The 25,465-nt window shown below is 31.0% G+C and overlaps 2 protein-coding genes across 2 annotated transcripts; both read left to right on the top strand.

Annotated features, from left to right (window-relative positions):
• The first annotated feature begins 3,344 nt into the window (after positions 1 to 3,344).
• On the top strand, positions 3,345 to 15,393 carry LOC146939568 (Tetratricopeptide repeat (TPR)-like superfamily protein). Its single transcript, XM_085753189.1, has 17 exons — positions 3,345 to 3,605; positions 4,944 to 5,131; positions 5,250 to 5,354; positions 5,988 to 6,088; positions 6,334 to 6,412; positions 7,403 to 7,414; positions 7,531 to 7,596; positions 9,210 to 9,278; positions 9,382 to 9,438; positions 10,391 to 10,468; positions 10,995 to 11,092; positions 11,180 to 11,225; positions 11,455 to 11,582; positions 12,885 to 12,993; positions 13,118 to 13,180; positions 14,495 to 14,557; positions 14,887 to 15,393. The coding sequence occupies exons 1-17, from the start codon at positions 3,407 to 3,409 to the stop codon at positions 15,022 to 15,024; spliced, it is 1,599 nt and encodes a 532-aa protein (XP_085609315.1). The 5' UTR covers positions 3,345 to 3,406; the 3' UTR covers positions 15,025 to 15,393.
• A 502-nt stretch (positions 15,394 to 15,895) lies between these two features.
• On the top strand, positions 15,896 to 16,679 carry LOC146939567 (uncharacterized). Its single transcript, XM_085753188.1, has one exon. It carries the CDS (start codon positions 16,006 to 16,008, stop codon positions 16,549 to 16,551), a length of 546 nt encoding a protein of 181 aa, XP_085609314.1. The 5' UTR covers positions 15,896 to 16,005; the 3' UTR covers positions 16,552 to 16,679.
• The last annotated feature ends 8,786 nt before the right edge of the window (positions 16,680 to 25,465 follow it).

The following is a 25,465-nucleotide window of genomic DNA, read 5'->3' as shown; positions in this document are numbered from 1 at the left end:
ATAAGTTGTTTTGACATTTTCACACATATTAAGAAATATAATAGGAACCTAAAACATATCGCTAAGAAAACTATGATAAACTAGGGTTCTAAGCTAAAAAAGAAGAAGGTAAAACTAAGGTCAAATAAAATAATATTTTCATTTCTAATGGTACAATACAATGCTTATATAGGTTGATACATACACATTGTAAGATAAATACATACCACACAATAACAATAGTACCTACCACCAACAAACTAATAGAATATGCTTAAAAGATCCACTTATAGAATAAACTAAAAGATTCATTATTTTAGCATTCATGATCCTATCAAGATATAGTTAATTTGGTATTGCAAAGAAAAACGATGAGTGATTCTCTTATCAATGACATGAGAAAAAATATATTAATAGAATAGAAACAAGAGAGAGTAATAAATGATAAAGGATATAATAGAAAAAAAAATCATTAAAAATGCATTGATATTGTAAAGTGACTTATAATAAAATGCATAGGGAGTATATAAATACTTTTTTTAAGAAAATAAAAATGATAGAATATAATCACACTATGTCAAACACTTACTAGAACTTTCAAACTGAAATATGTTGCCTCCCATATTTGAATTCACTTGTGTTTTGTCGAAGAATTTATTTAAATTACATTTTTATTTAGATTATGAATCTATGGATTCAACTTGTGTGCGCGAGTGCATGCATGCGTGTGTGTGGGGGTTGCATGGTGCCCATTTCTCTTAGTTGTTTCTAGTAGAGGGGTTTTGTCCTGTTGTTGCCTTGTACTTTGGTGCTCCTTCGACATCTGGTTTATCTAGGAGTTGTTTGAGAGTTTTTAGTGTTTGGGTGGGATTGTTTCTGCCTCCTTGGTGTTCTTTTTTCTCTCTTGGTGCTCATTTGGCTAGTTCTCAAGAAGCGATTAACCTTTTGTGATTGTACTTTTTTTTTAATTTAAGCAAATGGAAGGGAATTTTCTACAATTTTAGTTGCAACAAGTAAATGTCGTCCTATAACTCGTGTTAAAATATTTACTTTACTAAAAAAAAGAGTATAATTCTAACAATTGTTGATGTATATGTTTTTTAGTAAAATAATTTGAGCTAGGTATTATGAAATTAGTTACGAAGATGTCGGACCTCCAAGAGACTTTGTGGATCATGGGACTCATGTAGCATCGAGTGCAGCTAAGAATATAGTTAGTCAGGCAAGTATGTTAGGCTTAGGACAAAGAACATCTAGAGGTGTGATACTGCAAACATTCTCTCGGCTTTCGATGATTCAATAACACACGGAGTTGACATATTATTAGTGTTTATTGGAGAAGTAGGAAATCATCATAGCATTTTTAGAGATTCTTTTTTATTCTTTTTTATTTCATCTTTTCATGCAATTTAAAGTGGAGTATTAACCGTCTTTGCAATATGAAACGAAGGTCCACAACCTGTATCATTAGACAATTTTTTCAGCTTAGTCAATTGTTGTGGGTGCTGCAACCATAGATAGAAATTCAGGTAACAATCCAGGTGATCCTTGTTTACCAAGTCCCTATTAAATCACTACCATTTAAATTTTGTGACATAAAAAATTAATTCAATTTTATTTTATATTCAATGGATTTGTAACTAAACTCACAAAGGGAGAAGCTGACAAAATGGATGGTGTGTGTTAACACTAAACTTTTCCTATTGAAAAAAGCTATATATATCGTTTCAACTTAAATATGTTTGTTAATTGTGAAAATTGGTCGTGTAGGACTTGATAGGGTAGTGTCTATCTTTCTGTTAAAAAGAGACATTTGCTTACAACAAAATCATGGTATTTCATAGGCTTTCCACAATATGTGGAGAGGAAATACTCTAAGTCCGATGTCATTATTGGAGTGATCGATTCTGGAATTCGATGAGAATCTGATAGTCAATGATAAAGGGTAAAAAAAAAAGTATAATGCCAACACTTGGTGTGTGTGTGTGTGTGTTTTGTAGTAAAATAATTGGAATATGTATTATGGAATTAGATACGAACATGTCAAACCTCCAAGAAACTTTGTTGGTCATGAAACTCATGTAGTATCGACAACAACTATGGATGTAGTTAGCCAAACAAATATGTTAGGCTTAGGACAAGGAACATCTAGATGTGGTGCTCTATTTAAGTATAATTTTGGGATGTACACTATTTAATTTGCATATATATATATACACACACACACTTGTGTTTTGTCGAAGAGTTTATTTAGATTACTTTTTCACTTGGGCTATGAATCTATGGATTCAACTTGTGTGTGTGCGTCCGTGTGTAACAACACAACCTTTTTCATTAGTATATAGATGGTTTAAACTAAATTTACTCATTTTTTTATACAAATGTTGGTGATTAAGATAATTATGGATTAAATTGGAGAATAAGGAATTAAGAGATAAATTAGAATAATAATTAAATGGTAAGTATTAGGAAATTACACAAACCCCACTTACATAGTTTCCATTTATAAAGAGAAGAAAGGAAAACCTCTCTCATTCTATCTATCTTTTATATATCGGCGATTACATAGTTTTCTAATTTTTTCAGCGCTTCTAATTTTTTTTTTTTACTTTTAGTCCCTAAAAGTTTTCTATCTTCACTTTTGATCCTTACTTTTAAGTCAACTTTTGTGTAGCTTTCGTATTTTTTAATTAAAATTTGCAAAAATGTGTAGAATATTAACAACAATTTCTCAAAAAAAAAAGTAAACTTTTTAACAAAACATGAATTTTAAAGGGCAAAAAACATACAAAATTCATATCTAATTCATGTTTTGTTTAAAAAAAATCTAATTTATTTGGGAGAAATTCTTATAATATTCTAAACAATTCAATAAAAAATATGAAAGTTACACATGAGTTGACTTAAAAGCATGAACCAAATGTGGTAATTGAAAATTTTTGAGGGACTAAAAGTCGAATAAATTTTCTAGGAGAATTAAAATGAAAAATTAGAATATTTATAGAAAACAAAAAATATTTAACCCTTTTAAATATAATGATGACATAAGATATATTTGTCAATTGTTTTTAATGTTAACTTCAAAAAATGAAATTGATATTTTTAAAATTTCAAAAATGCCAAATGTTACTCTCATTGTTTTCATTATTTTTATCTTGAACTTTTTAATGAAAGTTAATAATTTTGTAGCAATTAAAAAAAATTATTTAACCCTAAAAATTTCTCAATCTCTGCAATCTATTTATTGTTAAAAAAAATTCCTGTAAATAAGAAAAGTATTTATTTTTATTTTCTATACAAATACTATTAAGTAAATCATAATTTTACATGTGGAACAATTTGATCCTAATATTAATAAAATTGTTAGGAGCATAAACCCACACCAAAACTCTGTAGCAGCAGCTTCCCCTGTTCTTCACCGGAGGAGATGTCTCCTCTGCGCATGGCAGTCTCTAATTTGCTTAAAAAACTTCGCTTTCCTTCTTCACACGCCTTCTCCGCCTCTAATTCATTGCCCATCTCATTTTCCGGTAAAAGATTTTCTCACTGGTATCAAACTGGAGAATATCGTTGGAGACAAAATCTTTGGGATCCTTGTTTATGGATTCTTATATCTGGACATGTAGGTATGTATGTATGCATGCTTTTTTCAATACCAACACATCAATTCTATTCTATTCTATTCTATTCTTGTTTTTCAATATGTAATGTAATGTCATTTTTTGTGATATGATTATTCTACATTATGTTCATTAGTGATTCAATATTGAGACAGATATTTTAAGTGTGAGGTAGGTAACAAAGTTGAATCTTTTCATTTTTTGTATAGAGATCATCATGGCCCTTTTTGGATAAACAACTTAATTTACGGCTTAGAGCATAATTATTGGTTATGTTTAAGCTATTTCTAGAGCAAAAAGATAAAATAATTGTTTTCATATAAGCTGTTTTCATAAGTTGTTCTGCAGAGATTATGGAAATAAGTTAAAAACAGCTTATGAACACGTCATGAGGTGTTTTCATAAGTTCTCCCAAACAGTGTCACAAGTATGTATGTTAATATAGATAAGCTCAAATAAGTCGATCCAAAATGGAGAACTACTGCTGACCTTGTACTTGTTAATAGCTGGACGAGATAAGGCTTGAAAATGAGTTTATAAATGGGAGACATTGCTCACTTTACAAGCCTGTTTTGTAAGGATATCAGAGCTTATCCCAGAGCTATTTGGTCACCTGTTGGATACTATAAGACTTGAAAATGAGTTTATATGGAAGCAGAGACATCTCTCACCTTACAAGCCGATTTTGTAGAGTTGAGTCAGACCCAATCCAAATTTTAAGAATACTCTCACTTGTTTTTCTTTTCGTCCATCAAATTCCATGCCTTTATTGGATTCTAGATCACATGTTTATAGAATAATGCCCCAGAAGTATGAATCACCTTCCTTTCATACGTAGTAGAAGAAAGCATGTGAAACTTAAGTTTCTAGGTGCTGTCCTATAGATAGGTTTCATTTCTGACATCTCATCCAAAAGACTTCAGTCTTCAGTCATGGATAAATCAAAGACTCACCCTCACCTTCTGTTGAAATTTCTTTTAATTAAGATAACAAGGACCATACATAATCTTCTTATAATTACAAAGCGGCCACCTTCTTTTCACCTTGTTTCATGTTTCCAAAGATTTGCAATGGAAACAGGGAATACAAGCTTTTCCTTTTGCATAAATTTTTGAAAATAGGAAACAAAGTAAAAAAGGTGACAATTTTGTACTCAAAAGTGGAAACTGAAAACGTTTTCTGAAACCAGACATACCTCAAGATATGAGATTTTATATAATGGTTGTTTGCAGATAGTTTTCCCATGGAAAACTAATTAATGGTGTATTAATTAGTATTAATATTGGAAGTTGATTAAACAATATTCTCAGATACTTTACATTGACTACTCGGACTTATGTGCAGTTGTGACTCTGGGGATTAGTGCAAACGCTGCGTTTGCAGAGGATGTAACGACCGAAACGTCTTCCGGTAATAGTGCTAATGATGACTTAAATGGATTAAGAAAAATTGAGGATGGTTCTGTAGCATCAAATATACATACAGCGAAATGGAGAGTCTTTACTGATAAAGCAAGAGAGCTTTTCTTTGAGGCATGTAGTTTCTTCCCTATTGCTTTGCTTTAAAATTCTTTTCAGTTATGTTTTATGCACCTCCTAGTGGAAAAGGATGTTGTTGTTGATTATATTTTAGTTGTCCATGTTCTTCTAGGGAAAATTAGATGATGCTGAAAGACTCTTTGTTGCTGCCATAAAAGAAGCTAAAGAAGGTTTTGGCGAGCAAGATCCGCATGTTGCATCTTCATGCAACAATCTGGTTGGTTTAACCATACTTGATAATTGTTATTTTCATAATTGTTTTGGGAACTATGCAATATTCTAGTTCTTGGAGACTTAAGTTGATGCCTTTCAATTTCTTTTTTTAAAAAATCACTTTTATGTTTCTAGTTCTTTGATTACTTCAGACTACTTAATTATATTTAAATTTTAATTATTTGTATTCTTGTACCTCAAGACTTTTTTTTTTTTGCCGAGATTTGTTCCATTATTTCTGAAGTTTTTGAATTTCTGTTAAGAAATGTTTGTACATTGATTTTAATTCCTGACAAAAGACTAATGGCGTAGTCTACATACCAAGATAGTATATGAGATTTATATCTGATTCACAACTGACAATGATCAAACCTCAAATAACTTGAAGAAAGCGGTGGTATAATTACAACAAAATTTCATCTTCTTGCAGCGTTAGTTAACTTGTGTTTTTTTTATTAAGCACTCTAATTGTTGTTGGTTGATTATGCATGAGCACGATCCTTCACCTCAAGTTTTGCTTTGCAGCAAACTGAAGAAGCTCCTTTTAATGTTGAATTATCATCTATTGTTAAGGTTAATTGAGAAAGTTAATGAATCTGTTATTACACAACTTGATTTTCAATTATTGACTTTTCAGGCAGAGTTGTACAGGGTCAAGAAGGCATTTGACAAAGCAGAACCGTTGTATTTGGAAGCTATCAAAATCTTAGAGGAATCTTTTGGTCCTGATGATGTAAGGTAGGGTGCAGTTGCTGTGAAACAATTATAAATGATGCTTCATCTACTTTATTGCTTCATGTTGGCATTACCAACTTGTTGATTGATAGTGCAAATAGTCTTACCGTGGCAGTGGACCAAACAAAATTCTATCAAATGAAATTGATTTTCCCTCTGCTATAAAATTGCTTTTTTTATACAATAGTTATTCAGTGAAAATATATCAAATCAAAAGCTAAAGCCTATGGCTAACTGTGATCATGCAGGGTTGCAGTTGCTGTTCACAACCTAGGGCAGTTCTACATTGGACAGCGGATGTTGGAAAAAGCTCTAGTTAGCTATGAGGTAATCAGTTGAATTTAACAATCCTGATCAAAACGCTTCAATAAGTTCTTTGAGAAAAGTACATAAATAAGGGTCAAATGACCCCCTAAAGAAACTAAAGCAATTTTAAAATTATACAGGCATATCAAAATATTTTGATGTTTGAGCAACAAGTTTCCAACAGTGCCCAATATACTGCTTGTGATTGTGATGGATGTGTGCATTATGTAAATATTTCAAATATTCTAGCTTCAAATTTTCCTATTTCATGGGTATCATTTTATTAAATCGTGAAATGCTTTTGGTATAATATGTGACAGAAAAGTTCCACTCAAACTTTTGAGTGAAGTTTTACCACATAGCTCTAAGATATACAATTTTGTATCGGTTTAAATGTTATGCCATAAAGAGCCAAGAAGAAAGCAAACTTAGTGTTGCAAAGCTAAGAATGTTACAATGAATGGGCGATCAACCGAGCTAAGATAGATTTATGGGTGAGTGTATGTATCAGGAGAACGCTGGGGTAGCACTTATTGTAGAGATTATAGAATCGCGTGTTAGGTGCTTTGGGCATGTGGAAGAGACCAATATAAGTGCCAGTAAGGAGGATAGACTAGATTGATTATAGTCCAATAATTAGTAGAGTAAGATCAAGAAAAACTATAGGTCAAACAATCAAGAAAGATTTGGATTTAAATGGATATGATTTATGAAAACATATTGGCGTTGTTAGATCCGTACATCTAATGGGAAAGTACTTTGTGTGCATGTCTTTTTATCATACACTCGTTATATTTTGCATCATTATGTTAGCAGAACAAAATTTATCATTTGCTGATCGTGAAAGTTGATATGTTTGTGTTGGACATCTATGGTCATTCCCTCTTCCACTCTACACATATAATCTTTCTTGTGGCCCTGACATGTTTTTATAGTGCTATTAATCTATTCCTTTTTATTCCTTCAATTATACTGACCATCTTATCTCGTTTTAATTTTGTTTTTTAACAGCGTGCTTTGAAGGTACGGACCTATTATGCTCAGGAAGAGAATGCTATTTTCTTCTGTATATTGTAACCACTTTATAATTCATTAGTAAATCTAAACATTATTTCATTGTTTGATGTTGATTTATTCAGATAAAAAGGCGTGTTCTGGGGTATAATCATTCAGAATGTTCAGATACAATGTATCAAATCGGCATGGTAATTATCTGTCTTTTCACTATACACTTTTTAACTCATGTTTGCCTTCTTTGGTAAAGTAGTCTTATACTCTCTTTAGAGACAGGAAATCTTGAAATAAATGAGGTGTTTGGTTTATTTTCTATTTTCATTTTCAAATAATATGTTATCAATAATAAATAAATGACCACCTTGTTTTCACTTTTTTATTTGTAAGAATTGTGAAGTATATAGTGAAAACATGGTTTATTTTATGTTTTCATTTTCAAATGATATGTTTATCTATAATAATTATGGAAAGGCCACATTTTTTTTACACTTTTTCTACCTTTAATAATTACAATGGAAATAGGGAAAACAGAGTATTGTTTGGCCATTTCCTACAATGAAAGGGCACTAAGTTCCTTAAGTAAGGATTCAATCAACAAAATTTCTGCTGCAGTGTTAGCCAAGCTCGGGTATTCTGGTTCTGGCTATTTGTGTCTTCTCTTTAGACCACCGAGAGACCAAATTTGTGCTTAGAAATATGCAGGATACCGGGGTAGACTTTTGTCATCTGGGTTAACACAATAGGAAATAAGAGGGAGAGGCTACTGAGAACTTGCATCTTGTGAAAGGAGACATTGGTGAAGTGTTCCATTCAAATATTATAGTACCCTTTTGACCAATTTCTGATGTTCCTCCAGGGGCTGAGAGAGAAATTAGCAAACTTTGTGAACTGCAAGTTGTTTTCTGCTCTACAGTGGTCACAAAGAAAACTCCAACAATGAGCCTATAGAGTTTAGGATCTGAAATATAATCTGACTCATAATTAGAGATTGAAGCAGTTAAAACTGTTATGTTATGACAGTTGAAACTTGTAAAGGAAGAAGAAAGTGCAGTCTGAATATGAGTATTTGATAACTGATTGTAAAAGTGGAAATCCTTGGAAGTAGTATTTTCTCCTTTTTCTTTTGAGATTCAATAAGCCTCGGCAGATTTGTTATCTCAATTGTATCTATATTTCTGATTTCTATAGCTTGTGGGTTTGTTACTGCTATTTTCACATGAATCAGACTTGATACCACAACCATTTCCCAAAAATCTGAATAGAAATGTGGATAGGGGACAAAGTTTTTCCTTGTTTAGAATCTAGTCTAGGAGAGAAGTGAGACAAGGATTTGTCATAGATATCCTTGGTCACTCTTCTTTCGTAAAAAGTGAAGAGTTTTTCATTCTTTAAGCTTTGCATCTATATAATCCATCACTTTTTCTAAGGTTTGATTCTTGTTATATATTGTTCAGTTCTCTTTTCTTTAAATTGACAAAGTATTTCTATCCTCTGATTTCTCTTTTCTTAACTAACTACTTTGATGAAAACTAAGAAGTGCGAATTATGGTAATGACTGAAGATACACTAAAATAAAGATGTTTCCTTTACTTATATTTGCTTGGTCTGTGCCGTGAAACAATGTTCCGTGATAGCTTGATAGTGATTCAATTATTCAAAGCTTTAAGATCTAAGGGGATTATCTATCTAATTTATTTGCTCAGAATGTAATTCCCTTGTTGGTGACCCCCCTTTGATGGTCTATCTTATATGCTTCTTGGATTTTTGGCTCAACTGGATCTTAAGCTGCAATGTTTGTGTTCAGGTTCTGTATCTACAAGGAAAAGAAAAGGATGCCGAGATCATTATTAAGGACTCCATAAGCATGTTAGAGGTGTGTGGTACATTTTTATCCAACTTCAATTCCCTCAGCCGCGTTGTTTGGTAAATTTGTTTTTTTTTCTTTTGTTCTAAAGATATTTTGGTTACACGTGCAGAAAAGTGGCGAAGGGGAGTCAATTGTATGCATTAGAAGACTCCGTTCCCTCTCCCAGGTAATTTTTTAATCCTTCTGCGGCCCCTAAAGTAGTGAAACTTATTTTATAAATAGCGATTTGCACTAGTTGAAAAAGAATACTTTTTTTTTAAAATGTTGATAAGACTGAAAAATTACTCTCATTTTCTTTATCTTGAATTTGTGCCAACTGCCAAAAGGATGAGCCATATTGGACATGGTGTGAACAGAAAATGTCATCTAGGTGGAAAAAGGGCATATACAACCTGAATAAAACAATCCAAGTATATTTAAGAGGTAAACTAGTTGAACATGTATGTTCTGTAGATACAAAACTAATTTTTATCTATAACTATATATATAAGGAATACCAAGTTTTGATGTAGCTTTTTTCTTCCACTTTAACCTTCATTTAAACTCTTTTATTTACAATTTTATTCTTCTTTTCCTAATCAAGTAATTGAACTTAATCTTAATTTTAAATTTGAATCGAATTTGATCTAATCCTAATTTAAATTTTAAATGAAATCTAATCTAATCCTTATACCCTGAATTAAATTTTGAACTAAAAATGTAGTAATTAAAATAAAAATAGCGATACTAAATTATAGAATCCCGTCCAAAATTTCAAGCGTAATTTTTGTTATAATAAAGACCAATTATGATATTCATTTGAGAAAAGTAGACAGATGGGCACATTAGTGTCTGTCCGCATGCTAGTATAAATACATAAGAACAATTTTTAGGTTCTTCACCTAACAACTTCAACTATGGGAAGATTTGGTTCTTGGCATTGTACTAAAGGCTCTTATACCGCTTGCTAAGGAGTTTAATCCAGTTTGGTCTCCCTCAAGTTCTTTATAGTTTGATTAAGTTTTTCAGTCTATGTTGTAATGAGTTTGTGCATTTTCCACCTCTCATAGTGGTTCTGTTCCCTACTTTTCTGTGCTAACTTTATTAATGATATTAAGCTATTGCTATAATTTTTCCAGATATATTTGAAATTGCATCGTCTTGATGACGCTGAGATGGTCCAGAGAAAGATCCTGAATATAATGGAATTCTCAAAGGTTTTTTTTGTGAACTTCTTTCCCCTCTTCTGCTTCCAAATTCATTTTCTTCATTAACGGTGATGCATGCATAATTTACAAATCAGTATAAAATAGCAAGTGTGCAATGATACTTCTGAACAATTAAAGTAACCTCCATTGTCAATTAAGGGTGGTTGCTTCATATTTCCTACATTTTCTATCACTGTAAATGAGGTTCCTGTGACACCATGTTATTCTATTCTTGCTGAATAATGACCAAAGTCACTATTGTAATTATAGAAATATGGGATCTAATTTTAAAATAATCCAGGGGTTGGTTTCATAAAAAACAATTATGATTTGATAATTTGTGGAATATTTGTAATTACTGGATAACCATGCAAACTATTATGTCTGGAAATTAGTGACCGATGAGTTTTAACTTCTTTCTTCTCAATCAGAATTATTTGTGATAATCTTGATGAATGAAAAAAGAAAATGTTGCCATAATAGCAATATCGCAAAATCTTTTATCATTAAAAAAGATGCAATTTGGGTAATACAGGGATGGAAATCGTTGGACACAGTTATTGCAGCTGAATCCTTGGCCCTGACCCTACAAGCATCTTCTGAAACAAAACAATCAAAAGAGCTTCTTGAAAGGTTATTTCATTTTATTAATTTATCAAAACTTGTGAAATTAACTTTCGCCTATGCAAATTAAATCCTTTCCCTTTCTCTCTCTTGTAGATGTCTCGAGGTTCGGAGAGCCTTACTTCCTGGAGATCATATTCAGGTTTGTTAGTTCTTGAAAGGGATTTCGGTAATTACAATTTTATTTAGATTTCAAATCCCTCTAAAATTGATTGCAAAACTGATGCTTACTTACACAACATTTTTCTTATTATATGCATGCTAATGCTCGAGATGTATATGATGTTGTTGCTCTATTTAAATAAGATAAAAACATGATTGTTTTACCTCACGAAAAACTGATTTTTTTTTTTTTTTTTACCCACGGTCAGATTGGTGCAAACCTACTTCATCTTGCAAGAGTGGCAATGCTTGATTTCAGTCAGTACAAAAAATTGGATGTTTCTAGAGCTAAAGCTGAGCTTGATATAGCAAAGGATTATTTACATAATTCCATAAGGTTTACACTATTTTGATGTGCCTAATTCTTTCATAACTTTTTTTACATATAAAACCTAAATCAAATTATTATTGTTTGTTTATATTTTTTAGTGTTGATTATTATTTCTTCGGACAGTACAATTTTCACTTGCAGCTGATGGGACATGTAGAATTTGAATGTTATACATAAAAGGATATATATTTTCACTTGCAGCTTTTAGATCTGGTTGATTCACTTAAGGAAAGGACAAAATATTTTCACTTGACCTACTACATCTTAACTAATAAAGACTTAGATTTTTATTCATTTTCAACATGATATATATTCGGTAGGCCATGCAGATGATAAAAAGACCTCAATTAAAAATGAGAATACAGAAAGAACAACCTAACACTCTGAAACCCTAAGGAGCCATTAGGTTTTATGAGGACTAAAGAATCCAGTGTACAGAGTTTACTTGGACCTGCTTGATTGATTTTTGCTTGAAACTTACTGTACTGTTGTAATCTGATGGTCCCTATTAAATTATAATGGCTAAAGCTATACTTTAATTTCTTCCCAATACTGTAGGCTGTGCAAGTAATTTATTGGTTAAGAATTGAATTATTGTATGCATATGCAAATAATTCTCAATATTATGATATTTGCGAAACACAGATTATTAAAACATACATGCATTCAATCCACCAATTATTCACACTTACTATGGATCAGCACTTGATAGCTCATAGCTATCAATATTATTTTCCATTTCTTGACATTTGTTTTCTGGTATGTATGTTTGATTTTTGATATCATTTGCGTTGATGGTTGTCAGTCCTTCAACTTTAGAGCTTTTTGCAATGATTCATTTCTGAAATTTTGGGAAGAAAACCAAGTTTAAAATCATTATAGGTCATCATGCTAAAGTTTTTGGTGTCTTTGCAACTTGTAAAAGGAATTTTTCTGCAAAATAAAGAAAGAAAAATCAAAGTGATTGGTGGCCTCTTTGATATTCAATTATTTCATTGTGGTTTTGTTTATTATGGCCAAACTTTGCTGCATTTTCTATGTCATGTCTCTTAATGCAAGATATTTGTCAGTAGAAACACAAAAATGAAAAGAAAAATAGATCTTGCATGCAATAAATTAAATTGTTGTTGCAAATTGTTGGGAAATAACTTTGTCCAGGCCTTCTTTTCTTGAAAATTCTCTTTCTCTAGTATAAGAAACTTATGTTTGATTCCCTCTTTTCCAATAACAATGTTACTAGACATTGAAAAATGAAAATTAAGTATGCCTTATCCTTCTTTTGAATGTATTTCTCTTTTTCTATCTCAGGATTGCGCGTAAATGTTTAGATACGATATTAAAACAAAAAGACAAGTCGAAGAAAACTAGTGTGCGTGGACATACTAGTAAGGAAGCCCAAGCAGCACTTGTCATATTGGTTAGTTTTATTACCTCGTTATTAGCTTTCTCTCATGCACGTATATTAAAATACACTTGTATCAATGTGCTCTTTTGTAAATAAAAGTTGATTTGGTTATGAAAGTTGGAATGTAATTTTGCAGTTGCAATCACTCAGTACTCTATCATCGGTGGAGTTGGCTAAGGAAGAATTGCAGGAGATTCAGGTTAGATTATGTTGAGAGTCTCACATTAAATGTGATATGGTCTAAAAATACTTCTAAGTAGGAGATATCTCTCACTATACCAACCAGTTTTTTAAGGATGAGTTAGGTCCAATTTAAATTCTAACATGGTAGTATAGCTTGGTTTGATAAAAGGGATGTGTGGGTTAAGGATGAGATATCTCCCACCACGCTTTCAGATATCTTCAAGTCTTACAACTTTGGATGATTATTTGATATCTGTTATACATTGAGGTAATCCCATCTACATTCAGCACTTCCAGATTCCTCACCAAAACCACTTCACGTGCTTTGGGCTAATTAGCTTCCCTCTCCCTTCGTGATTGTGCTCTTTAATAAATTTGACAGTACGTGCCATCATTAGTCACTCTTGACTTTCACATTTTATTTTTACCAATTTTCTCCTCAATTGATTAAATTGTACCTGGAATATCCATTGCTTCTTTGATTTGATTTTGACAAATAGGGTAGAGACTGAGATTGTATTTAGAGTTGTTGGTGTGCATGCTTTCTCTCGCTCTAGTATCACATGACAACACACACGAACAATTCTATAAATACAATCCAAGGGTCTACACTATTCATCAAAATCAAATCAAAGAAGGTATGAATGTTGCAGATAGAGTTTGTGCACTTGAGGATGAAATGGGTAGAATACAAAGTGAAATTCAAGGGCGACTAATGATAGCGCATAATACCAAATGCATTAAAGAGCACAATCATGAAGTGAGAGCAAAGTTAAGTTGCACTGCCAAAGTGGCTTTGGAGAGTAGACTAGAAGTGCCGAAGGTGGAGTGGCATTCCAAATTCATGTTTCTTTACAATTTGTTGAGTCAAAATAAATAAATAATGGTTTTTCCTTGATGATTAATGGTTTCTGATTTTTATTTTTTTAAAAAAATATGTATTCATAAGGGGGAGACATTCCTAACTTTATAAACCGGTTTTGTAAAATTAAGTCAGGTCCAGCACTATGATGGTATCAGAACCTATCCTTAATCCTTTGGACCATTCGTTATCAAGTCATGGTCCAAATGTCCAGTCTTAGGTGTGAGAGTGTGCATTGAGAGTCCCACATTGAAGGTGATATGGCTTGAAAAAATTGTTCATAAGTGAGATGCATCTCCCACTTTACAAGCGGATTTTGTAAGGATGAGTTAGATCAAAACAAAATTCTAAGAGATTTTAATAAGCCTGCATTGTAGTAGTTCAACCAGATTCAGGGCCCAATGAATGTAAATCATCTAAATTCATATTTCTATTTGGTCTAAATATTGGTGCTCTTTTGCAAAGCAGAAAGGGGATATTAACGTCAAGGCTAAAGAGGCACTCCTTCAATGCATTGCTGCTTACAACGAGGTAAGAATTAACTATTCACATGCTAAACTTTCTTGTGAGTATGCATACTTCAATTGACTTAAATCTTGCTTTTTCAATCAATGCTCTTTATTTTGTTATTTTCAGTAGTCATTTCTGCGTCAATGCATTGCTGCATATTTTATGCATACTTTGTTATATATATAATATTCCATTTAACTAAATACCATTATACTCAGACCGAGATCCATTATTCGGCTTTTTGCTATATAGAAATAACTATTGAAAATGAAGAAAATAAAGAGCATAAATTAGTTAGATGTTCTCATGGGATTTTGAATATTTATCACAACTCAACTCTTCCTTTGCAGTTTGTTGTACATAAGAAGTCAATTACCGATTACCCTGAAATAAAGAACGAATATCTTTCATGTTTTAAGCATGCTCAAAGCTTGCTTGGCAATAAACTTGATGGAGAAGGTATCCAAAAGCTGAATCAAACATCGTGAAGAGGTCTTTTTTCATTTTCTATTTTTTGTGAAGATGAAATTTAGTCAAAAAAGAGAGAAATAAATATACCACACGCCATAGGGAGCATAATTGCCTCGGCTCTTGGCAACGGAAAGAAATGTACATTTGACCACACTTACAACAAACGTGGGATTCTATCATAAACATTCTTTATAATCACACAAAGCATCTCACTTTGCTTTGTGTGATTGTTAATCACGTTACCTTGATATTGAACTGTTATATACTTCCAATTTGTTGAATATAAAAAATGTATGGTCATCGAATTTTCTTTCGATAATTTCATTTGATATTGTGATTGTTGAAAACAACTGAAGATTGGAATCTCAATATTTCCTCTTCTCTATCCCCCTCCCCCCTTATGTCTTGTATATTTAGATGTGTGATAAAACCAGTGTTTTAAAACCAAACTGGACAATTCGATCAGTCTAACATTCAACTGACCTCTTTACTACGGTTTAGATACTCAACAGTTTGATTGTGGTTGCATCATGGTTCGAGCGGTTAAAGACAGTTGAACCATGATCCAAAAGTTTTGGTAGTTCGATGACCAAATTCGATTTTAAAATTGGATAATTTTTTTTCCCATTTGGTATCCACATTTATATTTTGCCGTAGCCCCACATGTGAAGAGTGAGAGTATGTGCTTTGTGATGCAACAACATTTTCAAAAGAATAATCTCTCATAGTGCTGACAATTCACAAAATTACACACATAGCCTAGAACAAACCATTTCTCACAAGGAGGACCAAACCAAATCACTATCTATCTCAATGCTCTTGTGGACCACTACCCCCATTTCCATACTAAATGCAGTCATGAAATTTTTAAAAATTTAAGATGACGCTCTTGTGATAAACTTGAATTGGTTATCAACCAGCTCAACATAGAAACGAAACGTAGCATTATCCAACAAACATTCACAGGTATAAAAGAGGAAGTGGTGAGTTATATAATCATGTCACCAAGGCTTTTCTCTCTGAGCTCTCTCATGGAGAAAAAAAGGAAGCCTCAACCTCAAGAAAGCAGAGATGAGCTAGCCCTTGTAAAAGCAGCTGCATGGGCATGGTACCAACATGGTTCAAGATCTGAAAGAAAAAAATCTTCGAATGAATTTGATGTTACAAGAACTCGACGTTCACCGAGGCCTTCTCGTTACAAGTTAGAAGCAATGCGAATGGCCAAGGTAACTGATCTTAGGTGCAACGGACTTGAGGTTGGAACAATAACACACAACAAATCTCTACTTGACACGTACGAAGTACAAAGCATTTCAAGGCAATTTGATAGCCTCATTGACTCAAGTACCAACAAACATATGGATGACAATTGTGCAAAGAATGATGATGGTAATAGAAGGATGAATAATAAGAAAAGGTTTATAAACTTCAAAGGGTTTTGGTCAAGAAATGTTGTTGTTTGTGGTGGTGGGAATGATGTAGTGGATGGAAGTGCTTTAAGGGGTGATCAGTTGTCTGTGAAGCATAGGTGTACCTCTAGTTAAGTATCTAGCAAGAAAGGATCGAATAGTTCTTTCATTTTAATTATAATGTTTACCAACAATTGTTTTTGTACAAGATTAGTGTTAACTATGGAATGATTTAGAAATTTAATTTGGGGTAAACATTTCTACATTGATATATACACTTAAGTTTCGTTGATATAATATTTATTTGATGTAAATTTGAACCAAATACCTAGACATTTTTACTTATATTTGAGATCGAAGAGAGTATTTTGTAAAGTGCTCGCGAAATGAAAATGCTCATACACGTAAAAAGGGCTCTAATTTCCAGGGTAATGAAGAAGAGTCACAATGACATTTGCTAGAGAGAAAATTCAATTTCAGATCCTTGAACACTTTGCACCAATCCGAGGCAGCATTAAGTTTATTTAAATGAGTTTGGTATATAGTAGTTTGTTAAGGAAACTTTTGGACATGGATCATGTGATATCTAGGAATGGTAACATAACCTTTTATGTAGGACATTTATTGATCTCTAATCACCCAAGCTCTCTAATTTGTGCTGGAAGATGTGAATTCAATGCAGAGTCACATGTTTCTTTCTGCTACAGTAAAATTATAAGGAAAATGTGAATAAGAGCCTTATGAATAGTTATTAAGGAACCAATCACTCAGTGAGGTGGTGGATCTAAATAACTTCCTAGTAAATCAATCTATCAACATGGCATCAATGTAATTGAAAAAAACTAAACAGCATTGTTCTCAATTACATAACTTTTTTTAAAATACTTAACATTCTTTCTACCGCCATGAGACTAATGAAGACATCTTTTTCAGTCACATTACTAGGAAGAGTTTCGAAAACTATTGAGTAGAGATAAAGCTGAAATTTGAAACATTGGTTCTATAACCAAATCATTTGTAACCATGAACAATGCAGGCCCCTTGACATAAATCTGCAAGTTATTGAGAATTGATCATGAATGATACTTTCCCTCTAACTGCCTTGACAATAACTATAATATGACGAGGGAAAAACTCACCATGTCCCATATGCTCTTCAACGGATATTAATCATTTGCTAGATGTTTGTGAAAACATTGTATCAACCCAAAAAAATTAAGGGTCTTAAAGATGATAAATGAGAAATATAACAATCCAATGTACAAATCTTAAGTCACATCTTTCAATTGATTTGTTGTACTTGATTCATGAATCAAATAAGTTAAATTTGAGCTGAAAATTATGTTCGTTAGTAGAATGAGTTAAGTTATATTTAATTCGACTCGTTAATTTATATAATTGATTTTAGGGTTAAATAATGTTTACACCCTGTCATCTGTCATTTGGTCGAGTTTTGATTTACCTCCTGTACAAAAAATAGTTCCATTGTCCTTTCAAGATTCTTTGATTTTCAACCCCAACCATATTTGACTGTACAAATAAGCTGGCGTTACGCGTTAACTGTATAAAATTCCTGATTTGGTACGCTGAGTTGAATTTTTTAAATTCTTTTACAATTTTTTATTTCAATTGAAATTCTTTTGTTAAAGACTTAATTCAAATAGCTTAAAACATCATTTTTAAAAAAATAATTATACAAACTGTAACCTAGGAAAACCACAACAATGTCCAAAGCCAAATGGGTGGGAGAAATATTATTTAACCATTGATTTTATATTTTAAATACTTTAGGTTGACTTAGTTTTAAAATTTTCTCATATTTTATAAATTAAATATTTCAAAAAAACATTTAAACTTTTCATATATAATATTTTACGTTTAGCACTTCCATTTCATTTTTAAATCTAGTTTTAATTTGTCCTCGTGAGCTTAGCTCAGTTGGTAGGAACAGTGTATAAAATATGCAAGGTTCGGGGTTCGAGCCCCGATCACCACAAAAAAAAATCTAGTTTTAATTTATCTACTTTAACTCTATCTACTTTAACTCTATTCAAAAGGTGAAAGCATTGTCACATAGTTTTAATTTATCTACTTTAACTCTATTCAAAAGGTGAAAGCATTGTCACATAATTACTTTAACTCTGTTCAAAAGGTGAAAGCATTGTCACATGATTCATAATTATCTTTGGTACGAGTTTGGTACACGGTATGCAACCGGTATGCAACCTTTGAAGCAAAGATAAAAGGGATACACATAGTCGGTATGTTAATTGGGCTAATGATATGTTGTAATATTTTAATTGACATTTTTATGTCAAATCTACTTGAAAATAATAAATTATATGTTAAAAAATATGAACAAGTTAATGGAATTGTATTAGAGGAAATCACCAGAATAATGTCCGGGGTTCGAACCCCGATCACCACAAAAAAAAATCTAGTTTTAATTTATCTACTTTAACTCTATTCAAAAGGTGAAAGCATTGTCACATAATTACTTTAACTCTATTCAAAAGGTGAAAGCATTGTCACATGATTCATAATTATCTTTGGTACGAGTTTGGTACACGGTATGCAACCTTTGAAGCATAGGTACATAAGGGATAAACATAGTCGGTATGTTAATTGGGCTAATGATATGTTGTAATATTTTAATTGGTATATTTTTATGTCAAATCTACTTGAAAATAATAAATTATATGTTTAAAAATATGAACATGTTAATGGAATTGTATTAGAGGAAATCACCAGAATAATGCATGTTCTTTTTAACATTTGTTAAAGCGGTTTGTTAAATCCTTAAAACACCAATCACATGAATAAAATCATTTCATCGTAAACTTATGTGTTATCATCATCCATGTTTTTCTGTTGGGTTTGGTCGAAACCCATCATTCTTTTGATATCTGATTTCTCATAATTGTGTTACTGATTCTAGTGATTTCAGGTTTCGCTAAACACCCATATTTTTTTTCTCCGGTTTAGGCTACATGATTCATGACAATGATTCACATATTCTCTCTATTGATGTCTTATGATCTCAACGTCATAATAATCAAGATTGAACATAATGATGTTCAAGTCAACATAATATGTTTTATCATGAACCCAAATTTTGATCTGGAATTATATCCAATGATGTATGCAATTAACATGTGAAATCTCTTTGTTTTTGAATCACTATAAAATGAAGTTGTAATTGTTGCACAAGCGAATCAAACGAAGTTGTTGTGTTTTTTAAAATTGTTAAGATGAGATGGTTTGATAGATAAATTGTTTGTGAATCTAACAATTTTGGTGAATTTGGACTAATGGCTACTTCAATTGGATGTTCTCTGAAATAGTGAACTTCATTTTAGAAAATTATTTTGTGTTGCTGATTAAAAAATTGTGTGTTGTTGATAATCAAGGGCTAACATGATCTTATGATGTTAAATATTACCTGAAATAGGTAATTACAAAGAAGAAGATATTAGAGAAATTGCACACTCTTGGAAGTTACGAATCAGAAATGACATTGAATGAAGTAACAAAACTCACTGCATGTAATCGAAGATCCGACTTAACTTCCTCTTAAGAACCATTTAATCACTCCATTCTCAAGCCCTACATTCATACTTAATATTTATACTTCATAAATGTATATCTTGCCAACTTTCCCTCCAATAATCAAAGTATCAATCGACAAAGTAACAACTTCAGAACCACAACATTTTTCTGTTGAAATCTTTGTAGTACCATCAGTTTGATTAGTTTTTTGAGCTCAAATCTTTTAAGTTCTTTAACTCATCTTCGAGCTGCATATATTAATTAATTTCCCTAATTTAGGAAAAACTATTAACTCAATGTAAATAATTAAAAGATTTAGGAGAATGAAGAAAATGAAATAGTGAACTTCTTTTTAGAAAATGATTTTGCGTTGTTGATAATCAAGGGTTGTCATGAACTTCTGATGTTAAATAGTTGCAAAAGTAACATGTGTCTGAGCCCTGATCAAGCATTACGAATGAGAATTTCTTTTTTTAAAAAAGAAGATGCTAAATGTTTAAAAATACATTATTTTCATGAGCAAAAAGTCGACAACGTTTGAGTCATTTATAGAGATATCTTACCCTTGATATTGCACGAGCAAAAATTCATTGTAAAGTCATTTGACTAATAACTTTGGAGATAGATAGTTTGTGTTTCACTCATTGAGAGAATGTATCAAACTTGATATACCACTGAAAACCAATCTATATATAAATGCATGACTAAAATTGCACAACATAAACTATAAAATATGTCCTCAACGCATGTACACAAAAGACTAAAGTTTTAAAATTTGAAAGTGACAAGTCTTACGTTCTTTTGAAAATATAACCCAATTCTTCATTTATTTGATAAATAACGAACTTCCATGTATAAATGGATTAAGAAAATACTAATAAAAACTTACTTTTCTACGTTTTTAACTCTTTATGCTAATAAAAGCTTACTTTTCTACTTTTTTCACTCTTTATAAAAGAATTATAATAGCTGGATAACCAACCAACATATATGATATGACTGAAAGATAGAAACATAAATCCTTTCTACGCTGAATTTGCAGCTCTAAATTGCATAATAATTTTTCAATCAATTTTAGGTCGATGTTGTATCTTTCTCCTATAAAAATAATAAATTGTAAATATAGAATACAATTGAATAATAAATATATCATATATCTTAATTTAGATATTTTAAGCTTACCATTTTCATATCTGAAGTTATTAAAATGACGAAACCACTTCTTATTCTATGGAAATAGAAAAATGTATTTACATGTAAATTTATCATAAAGAAAAATACAAATATTTAAAAAATAATTTGTAACATATATTCACTTTCCCTCCAAAAAACATATATTCACTTGTATGTTATCTCAAATTGAAAAAATATTGACACATAGACGGTTGAACGTCACTAACTTTTTAAATTTAATACATTGATAATTTCATGTGTTCATTAAGTATAAAGTCTTTGTAATATTTATCGAAGCAATTTACATTTCATTTTTGCTTCTTTGATCCGTATTCTTCCTTTGATAAATAACAATATATATATACTACTTAGAGATGACATCTGATATATTTCTCTACTCTTGTAACGTGAAAATCCTCTCAAAAAGAATTTGTCCAAAAAGTAAATGAGTTTGTTAATAAAGTTTGAGTTAATAGACTAAAAAATCATCGGAACACAAGTTAAAAGAAAAACAAATAAATACAATATAATTATATTATACCTTTAAAAATACTTCAATTATTATGTTAAATATACAACAAACATACATACATTAATTTAATGATATGATATGCATATTGAAATGAGTGTTAAAAGTATAAACGTTTTACATATCTCCTATATCATATAACTGTCAAGACACCTTGAGCTATATGTGGTGCTTGCTGCACCAAGACATTGACCAGAGCTTCCTGCAGTTGTAGTCCCCCTTGGCCAAACCCACCTGCAGCTAGGGCCTACACATTGAAAAACAAAAATATTAAGTCTTTTACATCCAATCAAATCATTCCACGTAAATAGTGAGTGAATAATACCTAGCTACACAGACTTCAACTATTATATTAAATATACAACAAACATACATACATTAATTTAATGATATGATATGCAGATTGAAATGAGTGTTAAAAGTAGAAACGTTTTACATATCTCCTATATCATATAACTATTTTGTGTATTTAAAATCATTCAAACAAAAAATTTAATGTTTAAAACTACGACATAAACAACTAATAATAAAATAATTTACTTGAAACACATGATTCAAAATGAGAACGACATGTTTCTATTTAAAAAAACATAGAATAGAATTCTGATATATTCAAAACTTGTCAAAACACACAAGTTATAATTGATAATAACTTCAGGATGTTACGTCGTTCACCATTGCAAGCTATGTAATAGTTTTTATTGAGATAGTTCTAAACTTGCTTCTATGTCTCCAAAAATACTTTTAATAATATCGTTTGTATTATTGAACAAAGAATTTTATGATTTACAATTTTTTGTTAATTTCGTTATCATATTTTCAATAACTTATGCATTCTCCAAGAAAGAAGCATTTCCAAAGATCCAACCAAAAATCTTCAATATTCCTTATAAGGTTGTTCAATGAGAAATATAACTTTCTAACTTTAATACGTTGATAATTTTATGTGTTCACTAAGTAGGAAGTTTATGTAATATTTATCGAAGCAATTTGCATTACATTTTGAATTCCTTGATCCATATTTTTCTTTTGATAAATAACAATATATATATAAGAGATGACATCTAATATATCTTCTCTTCTTTTGCAACGAGAAAATCCTCTCAAAAAGAATTTGTCTCAAAACTAAAGGAGCTTGTTAATAAAGTTGGAGTTAATATGCTAAAAAATCATCATACTAAAAGTTAACACAAAAACATATATATACAATATAATTATATTATACATTTTAAAAATACTTCAACTATTATTTTAAATATACAACAAATATACATTAATTAATTTAATAGTATCGTATTGCAAGTTGAAATGAGTGTTAAAAGTAAAAATATTTTATATATATCCTATATCATATTGCTAATTTATGTATTTAAAATCACTCAAACAATAAAACCTAATGTTTAAAACAATTTCACAACTACGACATAAATAACTAATATTTTTTTTTAGCTATATAGATAATCTCTGCAATAAATAAAACATGAAAAACAAAAGTAGAATTACCTCGAGCAGACTATTTTTTTCATTTTTTTCCGCACACAAACTTTTTAGAAAATTCTTGTAGTTTTCACTCCATTCCTTTGTAGGTAATTCTCTAATGTAATACATATTGTCACTTTTTTTTTCGATAACTCCCTCTACATAGTACTTTCCCTCTTTTTCTTCCTGTGAAACCCTTGTACCGAGGTATCATTGGCTTCATCTTCTCTTCCCTCAAGTACCTTTTAATGTTTTCAATTATATCATTGGGATTGTAGGGGTGTACTTCGCAACTTTATCCTATTCAAAGCCTCTACAACCGTTAACCAAACCAAAACCATTGGTAACACAAAAATATACCTAATTGACCAATTGAATCAGATAGATCACATGAGATAATTGAATGTGATTGTACCTATAGACATGGCAATGGGGCAGGGCGGGGGCGGGTTTTAATACACCCGGCCCCGGCCCCGTTCGATGGTACCCAGCCCCGTCCCCGCCCCCAGACCCCGGAGGGTGCGGGTTGTTTTACCATGTCTATGTACTTACCTAACCAGTTGAAATTTTTTGATTCATAAGAATTATATCATTCAGGTTCAACCATCTTTCCATCTTCCTTGAGATAATGAACACACTTGTTATCAAGCTTGTTAAAGAGAGAAGGTGTAATGGATGAGAGGTAAGTGTGTAAGTATCACTCACTCGCATGGTCTTTGTCATCCTGAATAGTTTAATAAATTCAACAAATTAGGGCAAATATTTCAGAACCACATACTTATATACTTATACTTTAAAATGGAAATAGAAAATGGAGGTGTTACCGTGTTTCTGGTTCCAAATTGTCCAATTGGCTCAAACAACGTTACGTTGTTGCCACCAACAAAATCATGGGCCATCCACACTGTAGTTTGTGCTAAGTTCCTCTCGTCATGATGATAAGAGACATTTTCTGCAACATAGCATGTAAGTTGGGCTACTTTCAGCTCTTTATCTATCAAATTCCTCTTAAAAGAAGAGAAGATTATCTTTCGTTTACAAGGCTTGAATCCATCCACCAGTGATGGTATATTCCTCCTCAAATTGGCCTTCACATAACGTATGTATTCAGTGTCGATGAAATCCTTAATCGTTGTGTTGTTTAAGGTTTGGCCTTCATAAGGCAGCATATCTTGGTCTTGGTTAGACTGTGGTTGGTGCATGAAGATAAATGAATAAATAATTTAGTTTACACCATACAAGCAAATCAAAAAGACCTACCAAATCGAAAGGGAAATATTGCCTAAATAGCAATTTTGTTGCTTTTGTCCTAGGTTTATACAAAATAAATTTCAGCATCAAACATAAAATTATTTAAAATTAATGTTATCTCTTTTAAAATTCTCCTTTAAAAAGTGAAATATATAAGCACAATATCTTTACCAAAATGATAGTTGTTAAAATGAAGACTTGAATAACAATAATATCGTATATCTTAATTTAAATATCTTAAGCTTACCATTTCTATGTCTGAAGTTATTAAAATGACTCAATTTTTAAATGATGAAACCACTTCTTATTTTATGGAAATAGAAAAATGTATTTACATGTAAATTTATCATAAAGAAAAATACAAATATTTAATAAACAATTTGTAAGATATATTCACTTGTGTGTTATCAAATTCAAATTGAAAAAATGTTGACATATGAACGATTAAACATCATTAACTTTCTAAATTTAATACATTGACAATTTCATGTGTTCTTTAAGTAGAAAGTATTTGTAATATTTATGGAAGCAATTTACATTACATTTTTGCTTCTTTGATCCATATTCTTCCTTTGATAATGAACAATATATATATATATATATATATATATATATATATATATATATACATATACATATACTACTTAAAGATGACATCTGATATATTTCCCCACTCTTGTAAAGTGAAAATTCTCTAAAAAAGAATTTGTCTCAAAAGTAAATAAGCTTGTTAATAAAGTTGGAGTTAAGAAGCTAAAAGATTATCATAACACCAGTTAAAACAAAAACATATAAATACAATAATTATATTATATCTTTTAAAAATACTTCAACTATTATGTTAAATATACAACAAACCTACATTAATTAATTTAATGATATGGTATTGTAGGTTGAAATGAGTGTTAAAAGTAGAACCATTTTATATATCTCCTATATCATATCGTTAATTAATGTATTTAAAATCATTCAAACAATAAAATTTAACGTTTAAAACAATTTCATAGCCTCGACACAAGCAACTAATAATAAAATAATTTATTTGGAACTCATGATCCAAAATGAGAA

The sequence above is a fragment of the Medicago sativa genome, chromosome 3 (genome assembly GCF_051527215.1).
Source record: "Medicago sativa cultivar Bolivia chromosome 3, Bolivia_mono, whole genome shotgun sequence".
Taxonomy (NCBI): domain Eukaryota; kingdom Viridiplantae; phylum Streptophyta; class Magnoliopsida; order Fabales; family Fabaceae; genus Medicago; species Medicago sativa.
Note: the sequence above shows the minus strand (reverse complement) of the source record. Positions and strands in the feature narration are given on the sequence as shown.